The sequence below is a fragment of the Cygnus olor genome, chromosome 17, assembly GCF_009769625.2.
Source record: "Cygnus olor isolate bCygOlo1 chromosome 17, bCygOlo1.pri.v2, whole genome shotgun sequence".
NCBI classification, from domain to species: domain Eukaryota; kingdom Metazoa; phylum Chordata; class Aves; order Anseriformes; family Anatidae; genus Cygnus; species Cygnus olor.
Window position 1 is genome coordinate 13,945,675 of NC_049185.1, and position 26,013 is coordinate 13,971,687.

The following is a 26,013-nucleotide window of genomic DNA, read 5'->3' on the forward strand; positions in this document are numbered from 1 at the left end:
GTCAATAATGCAAGTTCATATGTTTTTCATCTATGTATTATACTGTGATACTATATTAATTTTCTATTTCCCTTTCCCTTTCCTGGAATGTGCTTGAAGATCTAAATCGAGTGGCTTTGCAGCATTTATCGGTATTTCCTGTGATGCAAGTGTACACAGAAGATACAGAAGTTAGGCAGGACTGTTAGCATCACCTTTGCTGCTGCTTAGTTTTCTGACGTTAGTACTCATCACTCGTTGTTCTACATAGCTATGCACATTGCTGCTTTATTGGGGGAGCATGGACACCACATAAAAATGCACATGCACCTTAGATGCTCCATGTGATAAGTAATAGGGAACGGGCTAGATAAACCTGAAAAAAATAATAATTGTTCTCTCTGTCTTTCTCTTTATTTATCTAAGCAGCTGTAGAAATTGATTGAAGCTCAAGGTCTGATTTTTCATCAGCTAATACGTGTGGGACTGAGTATGAGGACAGTGCTACAAGGATGCCAGCAGAGGTAGGACTGCCTGTCCTTAGATCTGGTTGCAACACATCAGGATCCTGTAGAAGAAAAAGAGAGAATACAATATGTGAATGTGAGTGTCAAGTACTCATTCATTATAACATTGTTTTGATTCTGTTCTATTTAGGGTGAGTCTGTATCCACACCTGTGCCCTGCACATTATACAGCAGGGTTAAAAGATCATAGAGGTTGCAGTAATGCAGGAAAGTTAGTGAAATGGACTTTCTGAGTTGGAATCACATTAAAGATTCATGTGTAGTCTTAGCATCTGTTCCTCCTTTGTAGGATATCTGCACTTTTAATTTTTAAGCATGTCTTAGCCTCAACCTGGGAAGAGAGATACTATAACAAAGGGATATACATTATTAACCTTAGAGCTTCCAGCTTCAGTCAGCTCCTACAGACTGATGTTCAGGGTTCTGGACAAGCAGATGAGCACCCACCAGCCAGTCTGCAACACTGGCACGGTCCTGGATTGGGCTGACTCCGGGGGCAGTTTTAATGGAGCAGATATATGCAGTCACTTATTTTGGTAGTTGTAATTAACAGAAAATGTTTATACCGACTAATCAAAGATCACTGGTGTCTGCAGTGTAACCTCAAGGAAGATACAGTTTCAAGTTCTTATCTTGGAAAAGTGGCCACTATGCCTATGCAAGTACCCTAGGACAAAGTCCCTGACTCACAGCGTAAATTATTAATGGTATTCTGTTCAGGTGAGAACGTAGTCTCCTACCTAGCTGCACAGTGTTACGAAGGACCATAAACAAGTTCAAAGCACCTTTTGAATGGTTTAGCTGGAATAATTGTTAACAGCTGAATTTAACAGCATTCAGGATGGATACCCAGGTAACTTTAATTATTAGTGGATGTAGTGATAGATCTGTTAGCAGCTAGAGATGTAGTTCCAATTTCTATTAACTGCATTAGCAAATATTTGAGTAATGCATTTCCGTAGGTTAGGTGATGCTATAATGATTTTGAACTAATATTTTTATAAAGCACACAACTATATAATTCAATCACAAATATCTAGACTCATTTCAAAAACTTTGTGGTGCAAAAGTGAGCGTGTGTTGCATTTATCTTGGACGATACGCCTTCAGCAGTAGGAACTACTTTCAGCCTCGATACCTGTATATTCATAAATGTGCCCTTTCCCTCTCTGCTGGCTAATTTAATTTAGTGGACTTTGACAAAGAAATTTCTTGGAAGCTGTGACTGGGGTGACATCTCACTTGCATGCTAATGAGGTCTTGACAGAGGAGATGACAGATGGAACTCCAGGATCAAAACAGCTACCTTTTTTTTCCAGCAGGATATTAACATTCAAAGGTTTGTAACAGCTCTTACAATTAAGTTGCACGTTTCTAGGTATCTGCTGGTGACTTTCTCTTGACATAGATTGTAGCAAAATTTCTAGGGAAAATTCCATAATACCTCCATAGATGGCATGCGTCATTAACACAGACTTTTCTTAAACAGTCCAGTTTAGTTTTTCTAAATCCTTTGGAAGTTCTGAAGCTGACCTGTTCAGACAGTGGTCACAGTCTTGATGTGGCACTCTTTGCCTCCGGCAATCTCCATCAGATCTCATCACAACACCTGTTGATGGTTTTTGTAGGACAGACCTCCACGTAACCTTGACATTCTTGGTCCAGAGCTTGTAAGCAAGTGAATGACATTGTGAAATTCCTGTGATCTGTCTGGCAAACATTCCACTTGCTGCAGAATAACTTTGTTAATCCTCCGTTTATTTATTGAGCATCGGTGTGTTGAGACCTGCTCAAAGGGAAAACGATGCCTTTGCACTTCCTTTTCTCCTCTTCCCTGTAGAAAATGGTTCTCTGTGTTTGACAGGGACAATGAGTTCACACTCAGGAAATGTCTCGTGAAGGTCAGTTGTGCAGCAGAGGTGGTGTCCGAGGAGGAACTGCAGTTGAAAAGCTTCGCAGAGAGCTGCTCCATCAACTGATTGGGCTGGAGAGAGTCAGCTTGGCACACGAGGGGAGGGAGGCCCTTGCAGGCTGGGGGGATGCCTGAAGTGAGGAGTGGCACTGAGGCGCTGGGGAGGGATGCTGAAGCAACGGTGGTCAGCTGCGAGCAGCAGCACGGAGGGAGCAGAGGTGTGAGCCGGACTGGAACTGTGCAGCTGGCCCCGTGAGGACCAAATGACAGAGCTCGATGCCGAAGCCAAAGAGAAGTAAGCAAATTATTCCCGAATAAAAGGTGACGGAGGCAGAACGTAACAGAGCATTTAAGCTGCATATTCTGAGACAGAGAGAGAAATACAGTAACCAAAGGCAAGACAGAGGATTTAATTTTTAATTAGCCGTAATTAATTCCTTCCCCATCTTATGTCTGGTGAGAACACACAGTGAAAGGAAGTAATATCAGTTTTGCTTCGATGTGTCATAGTACCATTCAGAGAGAGAGAGAAAGGAATGCATTTTGGTCAGTTGAAGTACTGCCTGCTAAACTCAGAGGTGATGTGGTTGTCTGGCTGTGCAGTGATCCTGTCAAATCTGTTGGGGTTTTGCTTATTGCAACACTGAGAGCTTTTTACTTTCCATGGGATTTTCAGGGCTGCTGCTCCACAGTGCATAGTCTACGTGAATGTGAGACAGCTGAGCCCTCGTTCGGTGATCCAGATTGGCTTGTACTTAAGTGTAAATATAAGGATAATTCATGGGATGTGATAGGTACCTTGCTGTTGAGGTTTTGAACTGAAGCAGGAACGAGGGAATTTCTTTTTAGTAATAGTTGTAGAAGGCTTGAGAATAATTCCTCCCCAGGGGAAAAAAATATTAATAATAATTTTTCAATTAAAAAAACAACTTATATTTCCTAGTTAATGTATATTTGTTGGACAGATCCAGACTTATGAACAGCTTTTAGTAGCTGGGGCCTGTTGGAACTGTTGTGAGAGTTCTCCTTTCCACTCTTATACTGCTTGACAGGTATTTGATGTAAATTACAGTTATCAGACAAAAAAAACCAAAACATGCTTGAAAGAAAAATCATTTGCTCATGTCAGATAACCCCGTGCGTTTTCTTTGGCCCTACTGATGTTAAACCTGCTTGTTCTTTATTCATCCTACCAGGAAAAAAACAGGCAAGACATGCATTTCTCGTTCCAAAAAAAAAAAAAAAACCAAAAACCCAGAGCAGAATACCCTGCTCCTTCTTCTCAATTTGTCCTTTTGAAGGTCAGCTTTAAGGACCGTAAAATCAGCACAGTAATCCTAGTGGTACCCCTGAGTAATTCCTCAGGCAATAGGCTTTGTGTATCCTCGTCCTGTATTTCACAAACTCCTGAGCTCCGGTGTTGTGACAGGGCTTGCAGTGTCCCCAAGCCCTCCTGGCATGTCGCATCCTACTTGTTCCTGGAACAGTTCGTTAACTGGCTGTAATCCACCGGGGACAGGAGCAGCATCTTCCTATTGGATAACCATTTAACTTTGGGTTTGCAAAAGAGCTGCAAGGCTGGAGGAATTTCTCCTGTTGAAAAACCAAGCTTTCTGTCCTCTCTGCCTGGCACTGGCGAGCTCTGGGCTCTGGTCTGGTTGGACAGGCAGCGAGCGAGGCGGGCGCGGGCGATGCGCTACGGGCTCCTTGGGGGCACTGCTCTAGTGTCTGGGGGAGGGGATGTGGCCACCTGCCACGGAAAGGGAGATTTTACAAACATAATGAAAGGCGAAACAAAGAAGACATTATCTGCCACGTGAACTGTTGAGGACCAAACAGCAACTTGCATATGGTTTGAGTTTGGCACAGCCTTTATTTGTATCCTCAGACAGGGCTCCCTATCTAGTTATTTACTGTATTAATGGCAGGAGACAGAAATACAGCAAGTGGGCTGAGCACGTTCATTACTGCGATAATTGTTGTTTCATAGAAGCCAGGACAGCTGAGCACTGTACAGAGCCCGGACTCTGAGCACATTGATGGCTGCAGGTGGAACACAAGAGCAGATTTACTTTTCAAGGCAAACAGGAACATATACTTTAGCAGTAATACTTTCTGATCCAGCCAAGTGTGTAAATCCAAGAGTTTCGTGCCATCTTATAAAATGCAATATAGTAAAATACAAAAGCACCTGCTGATATATTGGTCTCACGTTTGTTAGCCTGCAGTTATGTTACCATCTCACTTTTGAAAGCAGTCATACCATTCAGTTAGGGTTTATTTTTAAAAATTCAAGTATTCTATACAAAAATCTGCTTGTAGCAACCGCATTTTTGTATATTCTTTCTTCTCTTATCCCTGTTAAGCACAAACAAGATAACTCCATATAGAATATATCAAGTTTTCCTTTTCTATACTGTTGGTTTATTAAACCAAAACCTTCCTTTCTTTTCTATGGGAGGAGAAAGGAGTAGGTTTTACAGCAACTGCACCCTAGTAGTCATTTTGTAAAGGATCGAGGCTAAGATGGTATTAATGTTTTGCTCCTTTAAAACCTACCTCATCACTTACCTATTTTAGCAGGTTTTCCCTGTTTCAAATGATTAAGTTTCCTCATGTCAGGCATTAAGTAGCCTTTTAACCGTAACAGCCAACACTTGTCCCTGCAGCTTGTACTGCTGTGGGAATATGCAATGTAGTCAGAGAGGGTAATCTTCTGTTTCAGAAGGTGGGGGTTAATTTTGTTCCTTTCCTGCTCAGCTTGCTTTAGGCTACTTTTTTGTAGCAATACGGAGGAAGTGGGGGTAAGTTCAGAGCTCTTTGCAAGGTTTTATGCTAATATGTGCTTTAAAATGAGAATCTCCAGCTAAATTAGGAGGGACGGCTATCCTGGCAAATTGGGTGCCTGGTTTGTGTTGTGTAGGGGGTAATTATTTTCTTCCTTCTCAAAGGAAAAGAAGTAGAACTGTATCCAGGGTTATCTGGGGTGAATGGTGTGGCCAAAGGAGGAGGGAAGGAGCTAACTTTCACCTACTTGGAAGTAGGAGGGAAAAAAAGGAATGTTTTTCTGATCGGTAGAGAAGGGGACTTGCAACATCTGTATGCACACCAAAATGCCTGGGAACTCGTATGTGACTGCTTGAGGAGCCCTGACCTTTATTTTAATAACAAAACCGGCATGGGAATAATTGCCCCTGGATGGCCCTGACCTGTGGGTCCCGCTGCACACAGGATGGGGGAGACCTCCCCCCACTTCTGTACCTAGCACAGAGCAAAAGGAACTTAGACCCTCTACGGGGGAAGGGGGGTCACAGTACTTCTTCCCTTTCCTTCCCTGTCCCCATCTTGGTAGCCAGTCAACAACAGAGCCCTGTCCTTTTCTCTCACTTGCTTTCAGAGCTGCAAGCAGCCATGGAAGCTCCTCGTGGCTGCTGTGCCCAGATATTTCCTGTTGTCAAAACCAGCTTTCGTGCACTGCAAAGTACCACGAGGGGTAGTAAAGGGACATCTTCTGAAGATAACCCCATTTCTTTCCTTTGGAGAAAATTATTTTGTATTAAGTCTCACCACACTGTTGCTTAATGATGCAGGTGGCTTTGAAGCAAGTCTAATTTGTTAACCTTTCTGCTAGGTGTTTTGGCTGGTGGAGTGTAAAAGGCTCTCTCGTGGCTTCAGGTAGTAGCTTCCAGAATGAAGCAATTATGTGGCCCATTGATAACGTCTTCGTGCTTGACTACTAAATTGAAATGCTTGTTAGCTAAGTGCTTTGTGCACAGAGAGGTCCAGGAAAATTAAAGGCAACAGGGAATGTCTGATAAAGATGTTTTCTGAATCAATTTGAGGGAGGCTTGCTGTTTATTCACAGGAACGCTCCCTTGCTGCACTGTGGCTGCATCTCTAGACTCTGTTGAAATATTACTCTTGCCAGTAAATCTGCAGCTAGATAATGAGTCTGTTTGCAGCCTCTTCAAATAAAGCCTCTGAGCTCTTCCTACCTGTGTACAAAACTGCAGCCTTGGCATCTGATGCTCCTTCAAGCCCGACAAGCCAGGCTCAGAGCAAGTGCACGTTGTAAATTAATGTGAGCGTTTGGGTGACCTTTGCTGTAATTCACGTGAATTAGATCCCGCGCTGCAGCCGGTGCAGGTGACTGTTTTGCAGGAGTTGTCAAAGGAACCCCTGATTTTTCTTGGCTCTGGTGCAGGGATGAAGACTGCCTTTTGCTGTGGGATGACGAGACAAAAAGCTTGTTTTGGATAGTGATTTGTTGTCCCAGACATTGCTCAGCTTCTCTGCTTTCAGATTCTACACCGATTTGTCACCTCTTGAGAGATGTGATTGTACAGGCCAACGTCTCTTTGCTTTCTGATGTCCAAAGGGTTTTATCATCGGGGCTTGTGTTAAAATGCTTCTATAGGAGATGTGATATCAACGTTCATTTCATCTATGGCCTTCTTGCTGTGTCCAAAATTGTGTGTTTGCATTCAGCTTTCCTCTAGTTCTTGTTTGAAGACTTGCCCCTGTAATGTCACGACCACTTGCTAAATGCCATAATAGTGTGTTCATTTTTTAAAATAAAACAGGACTGCAGCGCTGAGTGATCATGAGGTTTTTGCTATTTTTTTTTTCCCATCTGGAATTCTATCCTAAGAGTGAAGATAAAAAATGGATTAGACCTCAAATTTGCTTCTCAAACTGATTTTGATGTATTTGCTAGTGGCTGCTGATAGTAAATTGCCTGTCTTTGTAGATTTCATTAGCCTTCGGAGATATGGCTACAAGTACTTAGCGGAATGGAGTACAGAAGGGCTGTCCGCAGCCCTGGGAGCAGTATGCTCCTCATCACTCGCTGTTCAGACTACAGAAGGAACAATTTGTGCTGCTTGCCATTTTGAGGTATGAGGCTTCTGGCAGCGGGGAAGAACGTGACTTGCTTTTTTTTTTCGTGATTGTGAAAAAACGAGTATTCGAGCTGTGAGAGGAGGAGAAGGTGCCTTTGGTTCCCAGGTGTCTGTGCAGACCTGCAGCCCGGTCGGAGGGCCGGACCTCCTGCCTGCAGCACCACACAGCTGAGGAAAGTCACTCCATCACTGTTCCTATGCCATGTAAGAATAGTGGCGTGCTTGTTCTGAACAGCCAAACTCCTGACTGAGACCAAAGCAAGCAATAATGGTAAATACAGAGGGACTGCAACCTAATCCAGGCAGAAAAGGTGCTTTTACATCTTCCCTGTAGTTTATTTTAATTTTTGAAAACTTTCCAGAAGCGCCCCTGTCCTGCTATGTGTTCTTTGTAGTTACCAGAGTGAAACTGAGGTCTGAGCTGGGCTCTGGCTTACACAAAAAGCATCGTAGCAAGCAAGGCATCTCTTTCTGGTTATCTGCAAGACTTCTAAATACATCGACTTACTGTTGCTTAATGCTACCCTGTACCATACGGACTGTCAGATGCTCAAGGACTGTCCTTGTCTTTCGTAGAAGCTGAATAAATCTACTCTCCCCTCTTTCCAGAAGTTTTAGCTTTTGAACGTTAGCACTCCACCTGGAAATCCTGTGCTATGTTACCTAGGGAATACATTTTATGGGGCTTCCCAGCAGTTTGTGCTTTCTGAAAATTTGTTCTGTTCTGCAAGTAATATTCAGGATCCATTAAGGAGCCGCCTCCGGTCCAGCAGCAGTAGATCCAAGAATGTCAGTGCTGAAGAAATCTCTGGCATTTTTATCTAAAAAAGCCACAACAGAGAGAGAGAGAACACGCAGTTTTAACTGTCAGTCTTCTGTCCTAGCAGGATTTGTAGCTTGCTTTCATAGAGGCTTCCATTTCCCAAGTGAGGTGCGATTGCTGTTTCTTTCCTAGCCGATCAAGTTAGCGTGTCTGGGGCGAGCTCGCAGAATATCTCCTGAATGCAGAACAAGCTGATAAAGCAAAACAATAATTTCTAGCAGTTTTGTAATGTTTTTGTCGATTTAAAGGTTCTGAAGAGGTGTTTTGTGCTGGAAGTCAGGTAGCCTTAACGCAGTGGTGCCTGCTGGCAGTGCTGCAACCTGGAAATACCGATGTTTGCTGGAATTCCTGAGGTGAACTGGGAATTTTGGGGAGAGAAGGGGCTGCTTTTGCTAACCTGGCTGAGCGGAGTGGGATTACTGGCAGCAACCCAAAATTCGAGCTGCTCATATTAACCCGACAGGCAATTGTTTTATTAAAGCTGACACGCTGAATGGGACTCTTTTTAATGATATTCTTTACCTGTCTCATTGTGTTAAAGTGGGGAAAGGACAAGGGGGGGGACGAGGAGAGAGCAGGCCGAGGGAGGGCGAGCGATGGCAGGTGGAACCGGGTATCAGGACCGGTTTCATGTATTGAGCCGCCCAGCTTAGCCGATGTAGACCGCATAACAAGAAAGAGTTGCTAAGAACAAATCTCTATTGTTCCTTGTCATCTTTAAATGAGTGTCAAAGTAGGCAGGGGGGCTTTGACCGTTAACCGCACAATTTAGCCTGCCCGTTGTGTCCAGCAGCCCCCACCTCCTTGGAGTTTCTCAGATTAGAAAAGAAGGCCTCAGTCCCTTATAAATGGGCCAACTCTTCTCCTTTGTGTGCAGACTGCCCAGTGTGAAATCTGCAGTGACGTTAAATGTTTTCTAATGAATAATTACTGAAAGGAAATGGAGGAATATATGTGTAATGGATTGTAGCGCATTAAAATGTTTTATTTTGCGCACAAAAATGTTGTCCTTCACAAGCACCACGATTGTTTCAGAAAGCCTTTTGTGGGGGTTTGATTCTCAATGGATTATCTGTGAGCTCTTACATTTCAAATAGAAATCAAAAGGGTCCTTTGGCAAACTAATGTTTTTCAAAATGGCAGCCATGAAGCCCATTTAGTATTTAAAGTTTGGGTTTTAAAGAAATGTTTGAACTCTGGAGATTTTCTCACTTTTTTTCTTTCTTTTGATTTATGAAAGTGAAGTAGTTCACCTCGACCTCTCTTCTATTGAGAAAGACAGACAGTCACCCTTTAACAAGTCTATAGTAGGCTATTCCCTGGATACAGACAAGAGGCCTTAAGAATTGTTGGCGTTTCCCTAGGCTGTTGATTAACCTTAAAACCCTCTTACTCTGTATTCTTTTGAGAAGAAATTAGGTTACAATGTGTAATTTTTTCCACAGTATAATTGTATTTATGAATTCTGCTACCTTGAAAAGTGTGTACAGTAGCTCAAGATGTCCTGAGTGCTGCCTTACAGACCCGCAGCATCACTCTTCTGCAGTGCCTCTGTGTTTTCAAGCACAGTTGATGTGTGGTGTTTCAGTTTCTGTATAAATGTGGACGAGGCTTCCAGAGATATAGGGGCTGGTCTAACTGAAATGTCTAAAAAAATAATAATAGTAATAATCTTGGGCTTTTTTTATGGTTATGCTGCAATCAGACCAACGTAGCATGGTCACTTGATATAGATCTGATGTGCTTTAATGGGTTTTATATGCAATTCTGGTTTATCTGAAAGTTACTCTGAACGGATTAATTCTTACGAGCCACACCAAAGCTTCCACAGTAGGAGGGAAGCATTTCCCTGTTGCCCTGGGCTTGCCATTATTCCAGGGCGGTAACGCACTGCTTCAAGCCTTATTGTCAGGTGTACGACAGTACCGGCTCCTCGATGGTCACCGAACCCGAATTCCCTTTGGGGAAGGCAGGACGGGGTCCGGGCTGCTCTCGGAGCAGATGCTGTGCAGGCAGCTGCGTTCAGCCCCGCGGCACGCTGTAATCCTGACCTTGAGGGTGCTGCCAGGGTTGAGGGAGGGCACATGATTGCCAGGGCCCGTCCTCGCCCTCCTGCTGACCTTGCCGACGGGGCAAGCAGGCTGTGCTTTCAGCAGGGTTGTCTGTCTTGCAGAATGTCTTTTATTTTCTTCTATTTTTTAACTGCTTTTTATAATCAAGCTCTGTCACTGCCTTTTTGGACAGCCTCTTCGGAGAGCCTTAGGTGGAGGAAGGTGGAGCGCAGCCTAAGGAGTTTCCTTGGTGTAATTCTTGCGGTGCCTCCGTACCATTTTGAGGAGCCTTAATGAGCAAATTCCTGTTGAGCACAAGGGGTGCAGGCCTGGGTCAAGGAGCGCTGCCCGTTGCAGTGAGTGAGTATTTCCAAAACAGAGCTCTGACGTTTCTAAAGGAATCTGTTAGCAGTGCTGCTCCAAGCTCATCTGTCTTGGACAGACTCGAGACTCATTTCTATTTTAAATCAGATGGCTCCAGAGATGCCTGCTTACTGCGCGGCATTCTTGTGGCATGAGTTGTATTTGCTTAGATCTCAAGGGTGTAACAACAGAAGAACAGGCAAAAAGGTCATAAACGTTTGGCATCACAATAGATTTTCTAGAATGCCAGCTGGAAACAGAGTTGAACAAATAGACTGAAGTGTGCCTCAGGATCCTTGTGTCCAGCATTAAATAAGGCTCTGATTTCTGGTGGGGGTGGGAAGCCTTAGTGCTGAGACTGTAACACAAGTGTGCTCCTGTCAGTAAGAATTATCTTTTGCTGTTAGCAAAAACTGATTCCGTTGGGAAATGGATGGTTTTAAATAAACTGTCTGTTAAACAGGTGTCTTTCCACTTGTCTATTAGAAATATAAATGACTGAGGTTTTTAATTTTAAGTCTTGAACGCTCCTGTTATAATCAGCATTTACTAGCTGAGGACAAATCAGAAATGTTTTTGCCCTGCTCAGCTCCCCAGATCTTACTGTTCAGCTTTTTCCTCAATGACTCCGAGCCATCAGGTAAGTCCTTTAACTTCTTAACATTGCTGTAAGAGACCAGGCAGAGATATTCTGTGGTTTGGGAAGGGTCCTTCCACTTCTGTAGACCCTTAGGTTGCTCTGAGTTCCTTTTGAAGGACGCCTTCGTTATTTGGTGAGGTTGGGCTTGGGTGTGAAGCTTCTCAAATACAGAGCTGTTACAGGATTGTGGTTGAACAGAAGCGAGAGGTCACTCTCACGGCTACTTGTGGATCACTGGCTGCCCAAATGGAGGGATTTTCTGCTCACCATTGCTTATGCAGAGGAATAATCATGGGGAGATGCTTGTGGATGTCTTTGACAGGCAGGTAGAGGAGGGGGAGGGAGGGAGGGAGCGAGCTGGCACCGTGTGACAGTCAGCACTGATCACAGTCCAGGCTGAAAAGTCATTTTGGGGTGGCAGGGTGGGGGGATCCTGCCTGATGCATGTGAAAAAGGGGAAAACCTGTAGAAACTTCAGACAGCAAAATAAAATGGGTTTCGTAGTGACCTCTAGTGGGGAGCGAAGCTGGAAAGGGAAGGAGCCGGGGGTGGTGTGTTTTGTACTCGGCTTTGCTCACGTTAACCATCAGAAGGCTGGAGTCTGTTGCCTTGCCTTCAAACTCAGACTTCTGCCCCTTGACAGTATCTTGCAGTACCATTTGATGAGATTTTAAGCATAAACCTCATCACAGCTCGAGCGCTGCCAGCTTGTTAGATAATTCATTAAGCAGCGAGGGTGTTAGGATCTGTGCCCAAGGAGGAAGGCGAGCAGCCAGCGGACACACGATCCCGGGTATCAGTGGGCCTTACCTTCAGCATGTTAACTCTTCATGGCAGAAGAGCATTTTGGAGAAGGAGTTGGCAGGAGATGGCACACTGCGGCTTGGGTGGCAGAGGTAAAGTGGGAAGGAGGCACGTGGGAAGGAAAAAGACTTCTGAATTTGTAGGGCGGTGTTAAGGAAATTCAACGTCTTGGGCAGGTCGGGATGGCTCGGGGGTGAGCAGCGGAGTCCTGAGAAGATTTTCTGCTGTTGTGGTGGGAATTGGTGTCCTTGCAGACGGACACAATAAATCTCGAGTTTGGTGGCTTGTGTGACCCTTTTCTAGAGGTACGGGTGCTTGCCTGACCAAACGGGTATGAGGACACTCGAAAGATGCTCTGGGACAGATGGTGCCCAACTAAAGCTCTGACCTCTTCTCGTGTTTGCATGGGCAGCACGTAGCATGGTGTGTTTCCTCAGTGCTTCCAAAATAACAGGGGCATCGTACCTGATCCCCTTCTTCCCCTGTACATTGATCTCTTCAGTTCAATGCCAATCAAAGAAACAACAAAATTAACTCAGGAGCCTGTCTTAAAACTAAATTCTGAGTCTCTGGCAAAGATAAGTAGTAATTTTGCAAATTTTGCTTAGTTTTCCTTTTTTTTTTATTTCTTCTTTAATAACTGTTCCTTGCCAGAACTTGTTTCTTTGTTAAAAAACGGTACAAATTTTGTCAAACAAACTAGCCTGTTGCTCCTGACCTTGTTTTAGCTCCTACTAAAGGGCTGCACATCTCATGAATTTGTTTTGATACACTTTAGCTCCTGGTAGTTCTCAGTGTTGATAGACAAATCCCCGTGTGAAACAAAAAAGCCCTCACCGTAGTTAGGGATAGGTTTTCTGGTAGAGGTTGTATCTCAGTAGGCAAGAAAAAACTCTTGACGCTTACAGCTAAGTGATGAGGAAAGGAAAATAATCCTTTAAAAAGAGCAGTCAGCAGTGTCTTGCTGGTGTAATGCGTACCGATGAGTCCTGCCGAGGTATCTGTTACTGGGGATAACACCAGGTAAGCATAAAACTTCCAAAAGTCTGTTTGGGGGTGGGGACAGGGTGCTAAGTAGTGCTGCGATAATAAAATTGTCTGACCTCAGCGACAACAGAATGCTCAGAAAATCTGAGCACAAAGTCACCCAGAAAAGAGTATGGGATTTTTAAGAGGGAGCAGTGTCACTTACCCATTAACATACGAGTGAAAGAATTAGGTTAAAGAAACCTGATCAGCTAGATAGCTGCTGTGGTTTCAGCCTTGTTCTTTCACGTTTCCAAGCTTGGAAAGAAGGTAAAATTCTCTTGTTCAGTTTGTCCCCAGTGCTTGCTCAGGACAAATCCACCTGAAGTGCCAGCAGGCATTGTGTAGGACATCCAACAAAATGATAAACTCTAACCTTGTCAGGCAGCCACTGTGCTATGACCAAATCGGAGTGAAAAAGTGAGTATCAACATTTAAAGGGAAAAAATAAGGGAAGTAGTGTAGGCTATGATATTGTTGGTTCTGTAATTCCTTAGGTGAATCTTAGTTTAGAGCGTTCTGTTTAAAAATCTTTGCTTGGCCTGGTCCGAGGTATCTGTAGGGGAAGGAGGGTTTCAGAGCATTCTTATTTTGATTAATGCTGTACGTATATTTTGAAAGCATTGAAGCTGTTCGAGTGTTCTTTTTGCTAGTAATAACTCTGTCAAAGAACTGCTTTACCCTAGGACAAAAATCAGGTAGCTTCTTACTCAGACTGCCAGAAATAGCTTGCAATAGTAACTCCCAGGTGAAGGAAAGCAATGTTGGAGGAAGGTAAGAGACTTCGTATGCTATAAGTCCTAAAAGAGGTAGTGTGGGATACTCCAGATGAGAGTGCTCCTCCCGTATGTCACATTAATATCCAGCAATTGGGTAGAAATGTCCGGATGGGTCTAACTCAGGACATAATGACTTCGGTGTCCTGGTACTAGTGGTCTGGTCTGGTACCAGCAGCTGCTTACTGACTTGCCAAGCGTGCCACGTGTGCTTTCATTGCTTACTGGAGAGACATACTGGGAGTACGGAAGGCTTATGCTGCAGCAGCCAGGCCAAAGCCTCTGTTTTAAAAATGGATTTGCAATTAAATGCGTAATGCTTATGCACTGAAATTTTGCATCTAAATCGAAGCGTCCCAAGTGCTGTCGTCTTCCACCAGTGCTTATGCTGAAAGCCTGCCTCCAAAGTCAGGGCTTGCCAAAAGTTAGCAGAAACATTTTGCATCCTGCCATCTCTTTTAATACGTGTTCAAAATCTTACGCACTATCTTCTTGAGCAGTGGAGCAGCAAAAAAAAAAAATCCAATGTCATGAAGGGCAATATGAGAATAGCAAATGTGCTGGGCTTATGTGCACCCTTCTGGATCTGAGGAACTGCTGTGTGTGTTCAGCTGAGGGTTACTCAGCCTGTTTCTCTCACTTAATTTGCGAAGCCCAGGAACTCTAAAAGGTAAGTTGCTCAAAACATTAACTGCATTTTTGTCATAAGGAAAGCATTTATTTTATGCCGTAGAGCAGGAATTATTCTATGAACTGTGTAATCTCTGTCTTTTAAAAAATACATTATTACTATAGAACAAAGAATATCCCATTTGCCTGTTTGCTAACATGAAATTATCAGCTTGGTTTAATTAAAAACAACAAATATAGAATTAATTTGTATAGCCTTTGAAACAAGAGCTGGATCCACAGCAATATTTTCAATATAAAGTCAAATTTCACGATAAAGAATTGGAAGGGGAGCATGCAAAGGGATTATGTTTGGTCACTGATCTCCTTTCTGCATATTTCAGCCTTTTGAGAAGCAGGTTGGGGATGCTAATAAAGATTTAGCTGTTTTTATTCTAAGTCAATGTTCGATTACTTTTATCAAATCAGCGGAAATGGCTTTTCACATCACAGATCTCTCGCTGGTGTGTGGAGACACCTGCTGCCCAAATCTGAAAGCTGACTGATCTGCTTCTGGAACCCATTTGTAATAATGAAGCAGTCTTGTTCAGTGTTTTGTAGGATTCATCTTTGCAGTTAGAGGTCTAGTCAAATGCCACCTTTTCAGGAGATTCTCAGTTTTCATAGTTACATCCGTGTACAGTTTTTATCTGTGTAAAGTAGTTTTTACACCACCAGCAAGTACGATATCTTCCACTGTTCCCTGCCAACTTTGTGCTTGCAACTGCTTTGCCTAGATTGAGTTAATGAAGTGTCCCCGATCATACTCAGATCTCTGGAGCTCGGTTTGTTTCGGACAACTATTCTAATAGTGAGGGCTTCCTGGAAGCTTTGGTCTTCCTCTCTGATCACAGTGATGGATCTCTGACTTCTTGACTATAAAGAAATTAGAGCGCAGACTTGTCTGGCATGGAATTGCTGTCTTTGGGAAAGGTGTTAGTAACACCGTGCTGTTATCTGTGCAAGCTTGATTTGGCCCTGTGGTATGGGGAAGGACTTAACTGGCCTCTAGGATCCCTACCAGCTGTCTCCTAAGCCTGTATCACACCACCTTTGTGTTGTAGAAAGAAGAGGTGGAAGATAATACCTACGCAAACATGGAAGGGGCTTTGATAGCCCGGGACAGAGTTGGGGTGCAGGACTTTGTGCTTCTGGACTCCCACACCAGTGAGACCTCTTTCCTGAACAATCTTCGCAAGCGATACCAGGAGAACCTCATCTATGTAAGTACGTGGTCTAGTGCGAGAGTTGGTCGTGTGGATTCATGCAGCCTGTAGTAGGTTGAAGGGGGGGGTGTGCATGTGTATAGCCCACCTAGATAGGATTTAAGCTAATGCTGCAGGGGCAGGAAGAACTATCAATACAGAGAACACTGAGCACACTCTTCCAGCTTTGGTTTCATTGAGCAGAGAGACAATAAACCTTGTTAGGTGTTGGTAGTAACCAGCAGAGTGGTAATATAAGGCTGTAAACTTGCTTTTGTCATTCTATCAGTGGGGTAGGCTTTGGAAGTTCAGTATTGACTTTGAGGTTTGGAAATGGTAAAGCCAGTAGATGAGGGTTTTCTTTTTTTTTTTTTTTTTTGGGGGGGGCGGGGAGAGTGTGTTTAGGGGGAGGGGGGAGGTTGTTGTGCTTTTTTTCCCGTTCTGTGCCATCTTTTTCAGTTGTTTTTACGTAATGTCCTAATGTACTTGACTCTTCTTTCAGGAGCTGTCATTCTAGTGATGGTACAGATTTCCTACCTGTATATGGTCTTTCTCCCTGCAGACATACATTGGTACTCTTCTTGTATCTGTCAACCCTTACAAAGAGCTGGATATCTACACAGTGACACAGATGCAGCTTTATCGAGGGGTGAACTTTTTTGAACTGCCACCACATCTGTAAGTAGAACCCTTAAAATTTCAGCTTATATTAATATATTGGATTTCCCCTGTGATGCTGTGTACTAGCAACAAGGATATGTATCCGGAGTCACTAGGTCTGGTGGATGCTGATATTTTTATCTTTCAGTAGGTAAGGTTGTATTTGCTTCTGTCTTCTAGCTGACTGTGAGAATAAAAGGGGAACAGAAGGACTGCAGAAGTGATATTGGGGGAACTGTAGGAGACGAGACACTGAGATAGTCCTGTGCATGCCTTCGAGACTAGCGTAATGTTCATGTACAGAATCTCCTTGGGCTTCCCCAGAAGGGGGAGGAAGTCTGAAATTCAGAATTCTCAACCAGATTTTTTTTTGGTGTTTGGAGGTTGTCAGGTGATTTGAGTTGTTTGGGTTTTGTTTTTGTTTTTCCTCCTTTTTCCTTGCTAATTAGCACATATGATGAAGGCTCCACTACTGGTTATTTTTTATCTGTCTCTATAAGCAGAAGTTGGGATTTTCCCTCTGCTGGAATCAAAACTCTACTTTAGAAGAGGGAGTCTTTACTGCCTGTAAACTACATTCACCATAAATACATGCAGCCCATTTAAATCCTATAGCAACAGCGGAAGAAGAGAACAAGCCTTGTCTATCCCTCAGAGACTGTTTTTACTGTGAGATTCTAGGTTGTAGACTCTTGTTTTGAGCTCTGCTTTCCCATCACATCCAATGCCTGTAATGTTAACTGAGGCGTGTACACCTTTCTGATGGATGCTTTCTCTCTGAATACTTCTTGTGATCCTCGTTCAGATATGCCATAGCTGACAATGCCTACCGGGTGATGTGCAGTGAATACAACAACCATTTCATCCTCATCTCCGGGGAGAGTGGAGCTGGAAAGACAGAGGCTTCCAAGAAGATTTTGCAATACTATGCAGTAACCTGTCCAACTACAGAGCAGCTGCAGGTCGTCCGTGATCGTCTGCTACTGTCCAATCCTGTTCTGGAGGTAAAAACTAAATGGACATAATGAAGAAGAGTTGTTGATGGCCTCACTCCACAAGACTTTCATGCCTGTCTATACACTTGCATCCAGGAACGGCCTCTTTGTAGCACAATGTCTGAGAAAATGCTTAGGATTTAATGTCATTTAATATTTAGAAATTTTAAACTTGGTTTAATACTGGAGAATAGCTGAAACTGGGAGTATGAAGAAACTGTACACCATACAAGAGTTCCTTGTGGCTTCAGTTACAGGTTACACTAGAAAGAGACATAATTTGTTTAGCTGAGTTCCAGTTAAAGCTATGGAATGCATTAGTTCATGTTTCTTTAATCCCTCTAGATTCTGTAGCGAGTCTCAGCTGATGCAGCAAACCTTTGTAACTGGAACTCTGTCCTATTTTGGGTGTCAGGTTCTCGATAAGATGAGAAGTGACTCAATTTATCTATTTATCCATAGGCTTTTGGAAATGCAAAAACTCTGCGTAATGACAACTCAAGTAGATTTGGGAAATACATGGATATCCAATTTGATTTTAAGGTGAGAACAAACTTAATGGACCGCTATTAAAGCAAGCTGTATCAGTGAACCTCTTGGACACTTACCAGGCAGCAGAGGATTTATTAAGGCTTACTAGCACTGCAGATTTCTGGCCTTATTTTTACAGGTCATGCATTTTGTAAGTAAGGTGAGTAGTTATATATCCTGAAAGCTTCTTACTTTACTGGCAATGCTGCTGGTACTCAGTGGGAACTTAATATATATATTGCAAAGCGTAAGTTGCCCTAGAAGGACAGAAAACTCTTTACATACAGCTTGTACTGCTGTTGGATACTAACTCTTAAACAGAAAAAGATAGCAGGTAAGTAACAGCAGTAACATGCATCTCCTGGTGCTGCTGCTTCCTCCTACGTGTGGATAAACAGCCATCTCAGTGATGTCACTTAGCTTCTGGTGTTGATCTGACTGCTTTGTTTTGCTAGGGAGCTCCGGTAGGAGGGCACATCCTCAGTTACCTGATTGAGAAATCCCGAGTTGTCCATCAAAACCACGGAGAGAGGAATTTCCATATTTTCTACCAGTTATTAGAGGGTGGAGACAAGGATCTTCTTTGTTGGCTTGGGCTGGAGCGCAACCCCCAGAAGTATGCTTATCTCATACAGGTCAGTGACAATCTCTCTCTCCCCCACTTCTGGAATTGTAGGGATCTCCAAATGCAGCTTTACTCACTTACCAAGACGGTGCTCTGCAAACCACTGAGATCATCTTCCTGTTTGTCACGCTAGGATGAAACTCAGAGGCAGATTGTTTGCAAACATCTGCTTTTGTAGCAGGAACTGTTCTAACTGTGATGGCCTAAGGGTGCAGACTGCATCTGTACAAGCTGAAGAAAAGTGGAAATGAAAGTATTGTGGCCAGGCTGTGTTTGTTGTTGATGATAAAATTGCTTTACCAACAAATTTTATTAATTTATCTTTCTTTTAATGTGTAGGGTCGATGTGCCAAAGTGTTTTCTATTAATGACAAGAATGACTGGAAAATAGTCCGCAAAGCTTTTTCTATCATTGACTTTACTGAGAAAGATTTAGAGGTAAGAAAATTAAAAGGGAATGAGCCTGCTAAAGTGAATACAATGTAAGCAGTGCGGTGTTCTCTCTGAAAGTGATGGAAGCAGTCCTGCTTGGGGGATGTGTTAAGGATGGAATAGGACATCTTTTTCAAGGGGTGAGGTGGAGGGTGGAGTGAGTAAGGAACATTATTGCTTGGTACAGTGTGATACTTTTGGTGGTAGCATATCTGAAACAGATTGTCAGACTCACCTCCTTCAGCCTAGCCATACTCTGTTTATGAGCACGTGCAGAGAAAGTTAGTACCATTCCATGGAGCTGTGGCAACCTGTTTTCTAATGGTGTATTTCTCTTTATTAGCATCTCTTTGGAATTGTGGCTAGTGTCCTGCACCTGGGGAACATTCAGTTTGAAGAAGATAGCAACGGACATGCCATCATTCGCAATGGCACTCAGATCAAATGGATTTCAAAGGTATCTCTCACTTCCCAGGTAGTGTTAGTATTACAAGTGGTGTAAAGAAAGACTTAACCGTGCTGTTTCTTTATCTCTTTGGGTCTGTTCCCCAAAGCAGACAGATAGCTACATAAATACCTACCTAGGTCTTGCTATAAATGCTCTCCAACTGTAGGGCCCTTTATTTTTTCCCCCATAGCACAGTGTGCGAACACTTGAAGGGGGGGGGGGGGGAGATGACATATGCCCTAACAATCACACAATACTGTTTAAGCAATCTCCTGTTGGCCATCCTGAGAGCAATATTTATTCCTTTACAGCTACTAGGTGTCCACTTGTCCATTCTGCAAGAAGCCCTCACCCATCGGAAGATCGAAGCCCGATCCGAAGAGGTACTGAGTAGTCCTGTGTAACCCTAGCAGCTGGGAGCCACTGCAGCTAGTGGTAGTGACAGATGAGGAGCTCTGTTCTCAGCAGTGTAAAAACAGATAACTTTGGCTGTCCTTTTCAGCCATATTTCCTTGCTGTTCTAGTCTGAGACTTTAATACTAGGAATATATATTTATATATATTTAGTTTTGAATTTTACTGCTGAATGAAGTGGTAACTATTATTAAGCTAGGACAAAACATATGCAAGCAGTGTGTATTTGAGCCAATCTCCTTTTGTTTTGTCCCTGAAGTGCTTCTTGGGAAACTAGACTACATGAATAGAGGAAAGCTCTGATATAAAGTGTTCTTTAAGCATTTTGTACAGAGTCTAATAAAATAAAACTAAAAAGAATTAGAATACTCTTCCTCATTTTTCTATATTTAATCCTCTCTGAAATGTAGTATCATGGTCCTGCTGGCATGTGGAGATGTACCATACTGAAATAATTGAAATAATGGTAATAGTAAATAAAGATTTAGGTAGTCACAGTTCAGATATGCTGCAGCTTGGTGTGCAGCTTACAACAACTGTTGGTTCTCCAAGCCAGAAATGTGAACTGGTTTTGCAGAAGTTTGCTCCGATCAGTCGTGTTATTTATTGTGTCTGGCAAACCTTTATTTTTAGGTCCTAAGCCCATTAAATGTGGATCTGGCATTCTATGCTCGCGATGCAGTTGCAAAGGCAATTTATGGACGGACTTTCACTTGGCTGGTCAACAAAATTAATGGCTCTCTAGCCAACAAGGTTAGTAACTTGTCTAGTGTCCACCTAGACACTGAGTAGAGTTCTTCCAGTGGGGCCCTACAGTGCTCGTTACCAAATATCTTGGGCACTTTGTAGTTAATGTAGAGGCATCCCACAGCTCTAAGCTGGAAAACTGTTTAGTTAAGTGTGAAGTGTGGAAGGTGGTATGTTAAATAGTTTTAGCAGTTAACTACCTGCTTTGATGTGGCCACTCCATTGGCGTGTGACATAAAGCTCTGAAAGTGAAAGTTTAAAATTCACATGAAAAAAGAACATGAAATCATGCAAAGAAGCATCAGCTAAACAACAGTTACAAATGGTGTCTTTAACAGGATTCAACTCGGAAAACAGTTATTGGCCTGCTGGATATCTATGGTTTTGAAGTGCTGGACACAAACAGGTAACAACAGTTCCTGAGACCTGGGGTAATCTGTCCTCATGGCAGGAGCATGTGCTGAATGCTACAGGGCTTCTTGAGCACAGTCTTGTCCCAGCAAAAACACACTACAGGTGTCTGCAAATGCTCTGGATTAGCTGATCCCTGTAGTAAAAGCTTTAGCTAAGTCTGCGTGCCCTGATTTAAGCCATTGCTATAACAGTGTAGAAAGAGTGTATGCAGTATGTACACAGGAGGAAGTTTTAAGGCTTTAAAAACTGCAAGCAGATTAAAAAGTAGCTTTCTGAAGTCAAATACAGTTCTGTTTTTCCTAATCACTTCAGGCCCATCATAAATTTTCAAGTGAAGGAGTGCTGTGGAGATGCCAGCAATACCAGCTGCCCAAGTTCTAGGTTTTTGTGACCTAAATGAGCTCTCTGATGCCCAGCCTAGAGTCCTGGGTAGGTGCGGGACTTCAGGTTTGCAGCACAGCTGATAAGATTCATTTCTAGTGTAACAGAGGCAGGCCTGACCAATTCTTCACTCTGTCTCCCCACCCACACAAGACCTCTAATCTGGTTACACTGTTAAGGAGCAGGTAGATAAAAGGGAGCAGTTACTTCAAAATAATTAAATAACTTGTTTTTCATTAAAAAAACCTGTGGGGTTTGATCTGCTGAGGAGTAGACTTTGACTGGGAAACAGTAGGTTGTGGTGTGAGAAATAAGATTGTATTCATGAAATAATTAAAAACTAATTCTCGCTTAACAACTCTGAAGCTTTGAGCAGTTCTGCATTAATTACTGCAATGAGAAACTCCAGCAGCTGTTGATTGAGATGACCTTGAAAGCAGAGCAGGAGGAGTATGAACTGGAAGGAATAGAGGTAATTTATTATTCCCCCACCCCTCTTATTCCTTTGAACAGCCATTACACAGAACGCTTTTGATCATCCATGAAGAAGGCATCTTGCTTTAATTGTCATGTTTCCTTCTGCCCACATGGAAAACTATTCTTTTTGTATATTTATATACTCATTTTAAATACTTCCCCTGTAAATCTATTCTGCTTCAGTGTGTACCTGTCGTTCTTTCACCCAGGAGAAGATTCGCAAATCTGGACAGTTCATCTGTGCATTGGTCATGTGAGATGTGTAGGATAGCCGTGGATCCCATTCTGTAACCATTTTTGTAGTGTAATTCAGCCTAGACTTAATTTGCATCGTCTTTGAAAGGAGTAGGACAGTGCCCCAAACTCAAAAGGTTAACAGGCACAATATCCTTGTAGAAATGAACTCCACAGTGCAAGACATTGAAAGAGGGAGTGCACTAACATAGAGAATAAGAGGATTGTCTAGGCTGCTGAGAACAGGAAGACTGTAATGTGGGGGGAATGGATTGCTGGGCTTGGTTCTAATCTGCTGTACTGATCTTCAGTGGGATCAGAGCCTGGCCCTAAAGAACTTAAAAATTGCTAGGAAAAGACTTCCCTCCCTATAAACCTTTTATTTTTTCTCCTTTTATTTCCAGTGGGAACCAATTCCATATTTTAACAATAAGATCATCTGTGACTTGGTTGAGCAGAAGCATAAAGGAATAATCTCCATTCTGGTGAGAACAGAGTTTGTGCTACTTAAATTATCGTGCCTGCCTGTGCTCTATTGTAATGGTTCATAATAACTTTTTTTTTCTAATTATGTGATGGTTCTGCATTATTCAGAACCAAATGAATAACCAGACTTTATCAAAGACCCCGAAGCAGAATATCCACTTGTTTAAAAAAAAATTGTGGATTTTAAAAGAACTATGCTGCTTCCACAGCAACTTTCTCTGCTGGATAAAAGACCTAGATCTCTCTCTCTCTCTCTCTTTCTCCTACCTGAAGCCAGCTATCCAGACTCTTGTAAAAGTGAAGGACAATTCATCCCATCTATGTGCTTATGTGACTTGCTAGCCTTGATGCCTGATGTTTCAGAAGGGCTCAGGCAGGAAGGAAGAATGCGAGCTGCCTTCCTCCTCCTGAGCTCCTGGTCTTGCTCTTGTTTACTTTCCCTTCTGTTGTTACTGCTCCTAAACTGCTGATCTGAAGGAGCCACCCTTTGTGCCTTCATAGGGATGGCAGGAGAAGTAGGAGAGGCTGAAGGGAACTCTCCCTGGAGTTTTTCATGAGGATCCTATTTTGCAATACCAAATAACCTTTTTCATTTCAATTAATTGTGCAGCTCCACATGGAAGAGACTCGAGCACACAAGTTACTATGATGATGATACTTTCTTGAATCCAAACCCTAATTAGTGAGAAATCCAGTAACCTTCCTGTTGAGTCATATAGCCAAGCTTGAAGTGGAATTAGCACTCGATCTGTTGCCTGCTGTTTCAGGATGAAGAGTGCTTACGACCTGGTGAAGCAACTGATTTGAGCTTCTTGGAAAAGCTGGAAGAGAAAGTAGGAGATCACGCCCACTTCGTGACGTATGCATTTATGCTTTGTATCTTACCACAAAGGAAACTCTTTCCATCTCTCACCCATAACAGAGTACTGGGGAGGGAACATTTTTTTTATACTGGAGAAGGTCAAGCAGCCTGTCCATTGTCTCCCACTGTAATGCCCTACCCTGGTAGGGTATGATCTTTGAATCTTGCTTCATTCCATGTATGTGTGTACTGCATTTAAAAAGAAAAAATTAAAAAAAAAAAAAAAAGACCCATCTTGTGGATATTAATTTAGTTTATCCCAAGCTGACTTCAGGGAAAGTTGAAGGTATTGTGAAGAGGAGGAGCCTAGGACCCCAGGCTATGAGGTGTACATAAATGCTTTTGGAGAAGTTCATCTTTGTGTGTGGTCTTTGGATTCGAAGAGAAAAGAAACATGTCCCTGCTAGAATCTCCCAAATGAGTGGCATTTTAGTTAGTACTCAATTTGTAATGTTTGTAGATTTGATTTTGCTGGCTGATTAACGCATGCACACTAGGCTGTTCTGGCAGATTCTAACAGAAGCCTACTGAAAGGTTTTCACTAGTCATCAATTCAGAGTCATGCTGCTGAATTGTCACTGTTTCTATATCTCTGATCATTACAGCTAAGCGGAAAATTTGTAGCCAACTTCCTTGTCACCACCATGTGCCTTAATACTGCTGTGCCTGATTAAAAGCTTTAAATAGAAGTGCTAGAGCTACTTAAACAGAATCTGTACTTGGTAATGTTCTTGGAAGGAAACTTTGATGTACTAATGTGCTATTGTGACACACAATTCTGTGCTGTTAGTGACTGCTTACAAAGCTGAAACTTAAATTATTAAGTTGCTCTTTTTTTTTTTTTTTTCCAGCCCTTGCTTACTAAAATTTTTCTGCTGTTCTCGAAAACTGATTCCTCCTTTGTATTTGTGCTCTTGTTCTAGGGCAAAATATCTCAAACAATCCTTCCCTTTTGGTTTCGGCTTGAGACTGAGGAAGCTGGTGATCTTTTTAGCATGTAGGCAATGAGAATATATTTAAATACATGTTATAAGAGGAAATCTTAATACCATCCAGAAAGGGTAATCATTGCCAAATGGCAATGGATGGGTTGCAGGTATTTTCAGTAGTGTGTGGTAGATGACTCCCGTTTTCCAGCACTGGCTTCTGCTATTAGCTGTTAAGAATGAAGAGATAATCTTTTGATTATGGGCCATAACTGTATAATCAGAGCCATGTTGATAGGAACAGACACTTAATAGACTTCCAGCAGTCATACAGCTGGTTTTTGTGCAGGTCACTTTCTACAAGCTGAGGAAATCTGTTTGCTGCTTTTTCTTTTTGTGTGTTTTTTTCTCCCTGTAGTCGCAAGCTTGCAGACCAGAAAACACGAAAATCAATCGATTGGGTGGATTTTCGCCTCCTTCATTATGCAGGAGAAGTCACGTACTGTGCTGTTGGTGAGTGAACAAAATGCCAGACTAGCAGTTACTTGAGCATTTAAGCCAATATGGTAGATAATAACTCCACCTGAAAATGAATTACAAAATATCTGAAGATACTGTTACTGGGAAGTCTTAAACACAAATGCAGTGTGAATTCCCAGGATGTAAATTTTCAGAAGGAAAATAAAAATGAATTTATGTTCTCCTGCTACAGAATCTTAGCACTGCAGAGACGATTTTCATAGGAGACGACTTTCATATTCTCACTTACCTACACTGAGTTGTGGAAGGATAAACTCAAATGTGTTGGCCTGTGCTCCTTGGGCAACAGGCTGCCACTGATTAGAGTCAGACTCAGAAAGTATCTGTTGAACTGGTGTTTGGTAGTGGTTACAGCAGGAAATAGCACTATTCCAGTGGCTTAATAAATAATGTTCACCATCATATTCTAAGCAGACCCACTGAGACACAGGGTGGCTGTGGGGAGGGTACCAGGACTGCTGGTATACTGAGTTCTTGCCTCCCAGCAAAATCAGGTCTTTTCCTAAGCTCTTGAAACTTTAGCACAGAAGTGCGTAGCCTTCAAACAGACCTAAACCTTCTTTTTCTCTTCAGGATTTCTGGAAAAGAACAATGATCTCCTATATAGAAACCTGAAAGAGGTAAGAGTGAAAAAGGGCATGCTGTTCTTGTACGCTATCTTGCTTAAAACAGAGATGTTTTGCAGAAGGTATATTTAATCTCTGTAGCAAACAAGAACATGAATTCCTCCTTTTTGTTCTTCAGGCACTTACATGAAGCCTGTCTAGATAGAAGAGGGTTATCCTCAGATGAAATCAAAATCAATTGAAAGGCTCTTACTGAATAGATCTGCAAGACAGATACAGCAACTTTGTGCTGGACCCATAGGTGACCTGATGACTTAAGAGGACTTGAACTTGGAAAGTCAGGCCATAAACTTTGTAGATTGTTCTTTAATATAGAACGTGCTGTCCTTCTAATAGATACATAACTTCTAGCCACGATGCTGTACGTGTGAAGCAAGTCAGATAACTGCAGGGGTCACTTCTACTTTTGACTTTCAGCACTAGAGACTGTCGCTTGAAGTTCTCTGTTAAATATCCTTACAGCCATGCTGCTCAAGCTTAGAAGCGTCATAGTTAGAGCATTCATGCTAACTGTAACAGTTTCTCATTTGTCCTGTTTC

The 26,013-nt window shown here is 42.6% G+C and overlaps 1 protein-coding gene across 5 annotated transcripts in view; it reads left to right on the forward strand.

Annotated features, from left to right (window-relative positions):
- The first annotated feature begins 5,057 nt into the window (after positions 1 to 5,057).
- Positions 5,058 to 26,013, forward strand: part of MYO1H (myosin IH) — a 35,481-nt gene continuing 14,525 nt past the window's right edge. Inside the window, exons 1-17 of one of the 5 annotated variants that reach the window (XM_040577598.1) lie at positions 5,087 to 5,222; positions 10,387 to 10,553; positions 15,536 to 15,694; positions 16,239 to 16,354; positions 17,142 to 17,340; positions 17,794 to 17,874; positions 18,318 to 18,497; positions 18,827 to 18,925; positions 19,263 to 19,376; positions 19,679 to 19,750; positions 20,415 to 20,534; positions 20,867 to 20,934; positions 21,690 to 21,795; positions 22,439 to 22,519; positions 23,288 to 23,379; positions 24,727 to 24,821; positions 25,422 to 25,468. In XM_040577598.1, the coding sequence (XP_040433532.1) occupies positions 15,569 to 15,694; positions 16,239 to 16,354; positions 17,142 to 17,340; positions 17,794 to 17,874; positions 18,318 to 18,497; positions 18,827 to 18,925; positions 19,263 to 19,376; positions 19,679 to 19,750; positions 20,415 to 20,534; positions 20,867 to 20,934; positions 21,690 to 21,795; positions 22,439 to 22,519; positions 23,288 to 23,379; positions 24,727 to 24,821; positions 25,422 to 25,468 (1,596 nt within the window). In that variant the 5' untranslated portion in view covers positions 5,087 to 5,222; positions 10,387 to 10,553; positions 15,536 to 15,568. The other 4 variants (XM_040577597.1, XM_040577595.1, XM_040577594.1 and 1 more) reach the window with 4 other exon arrangements.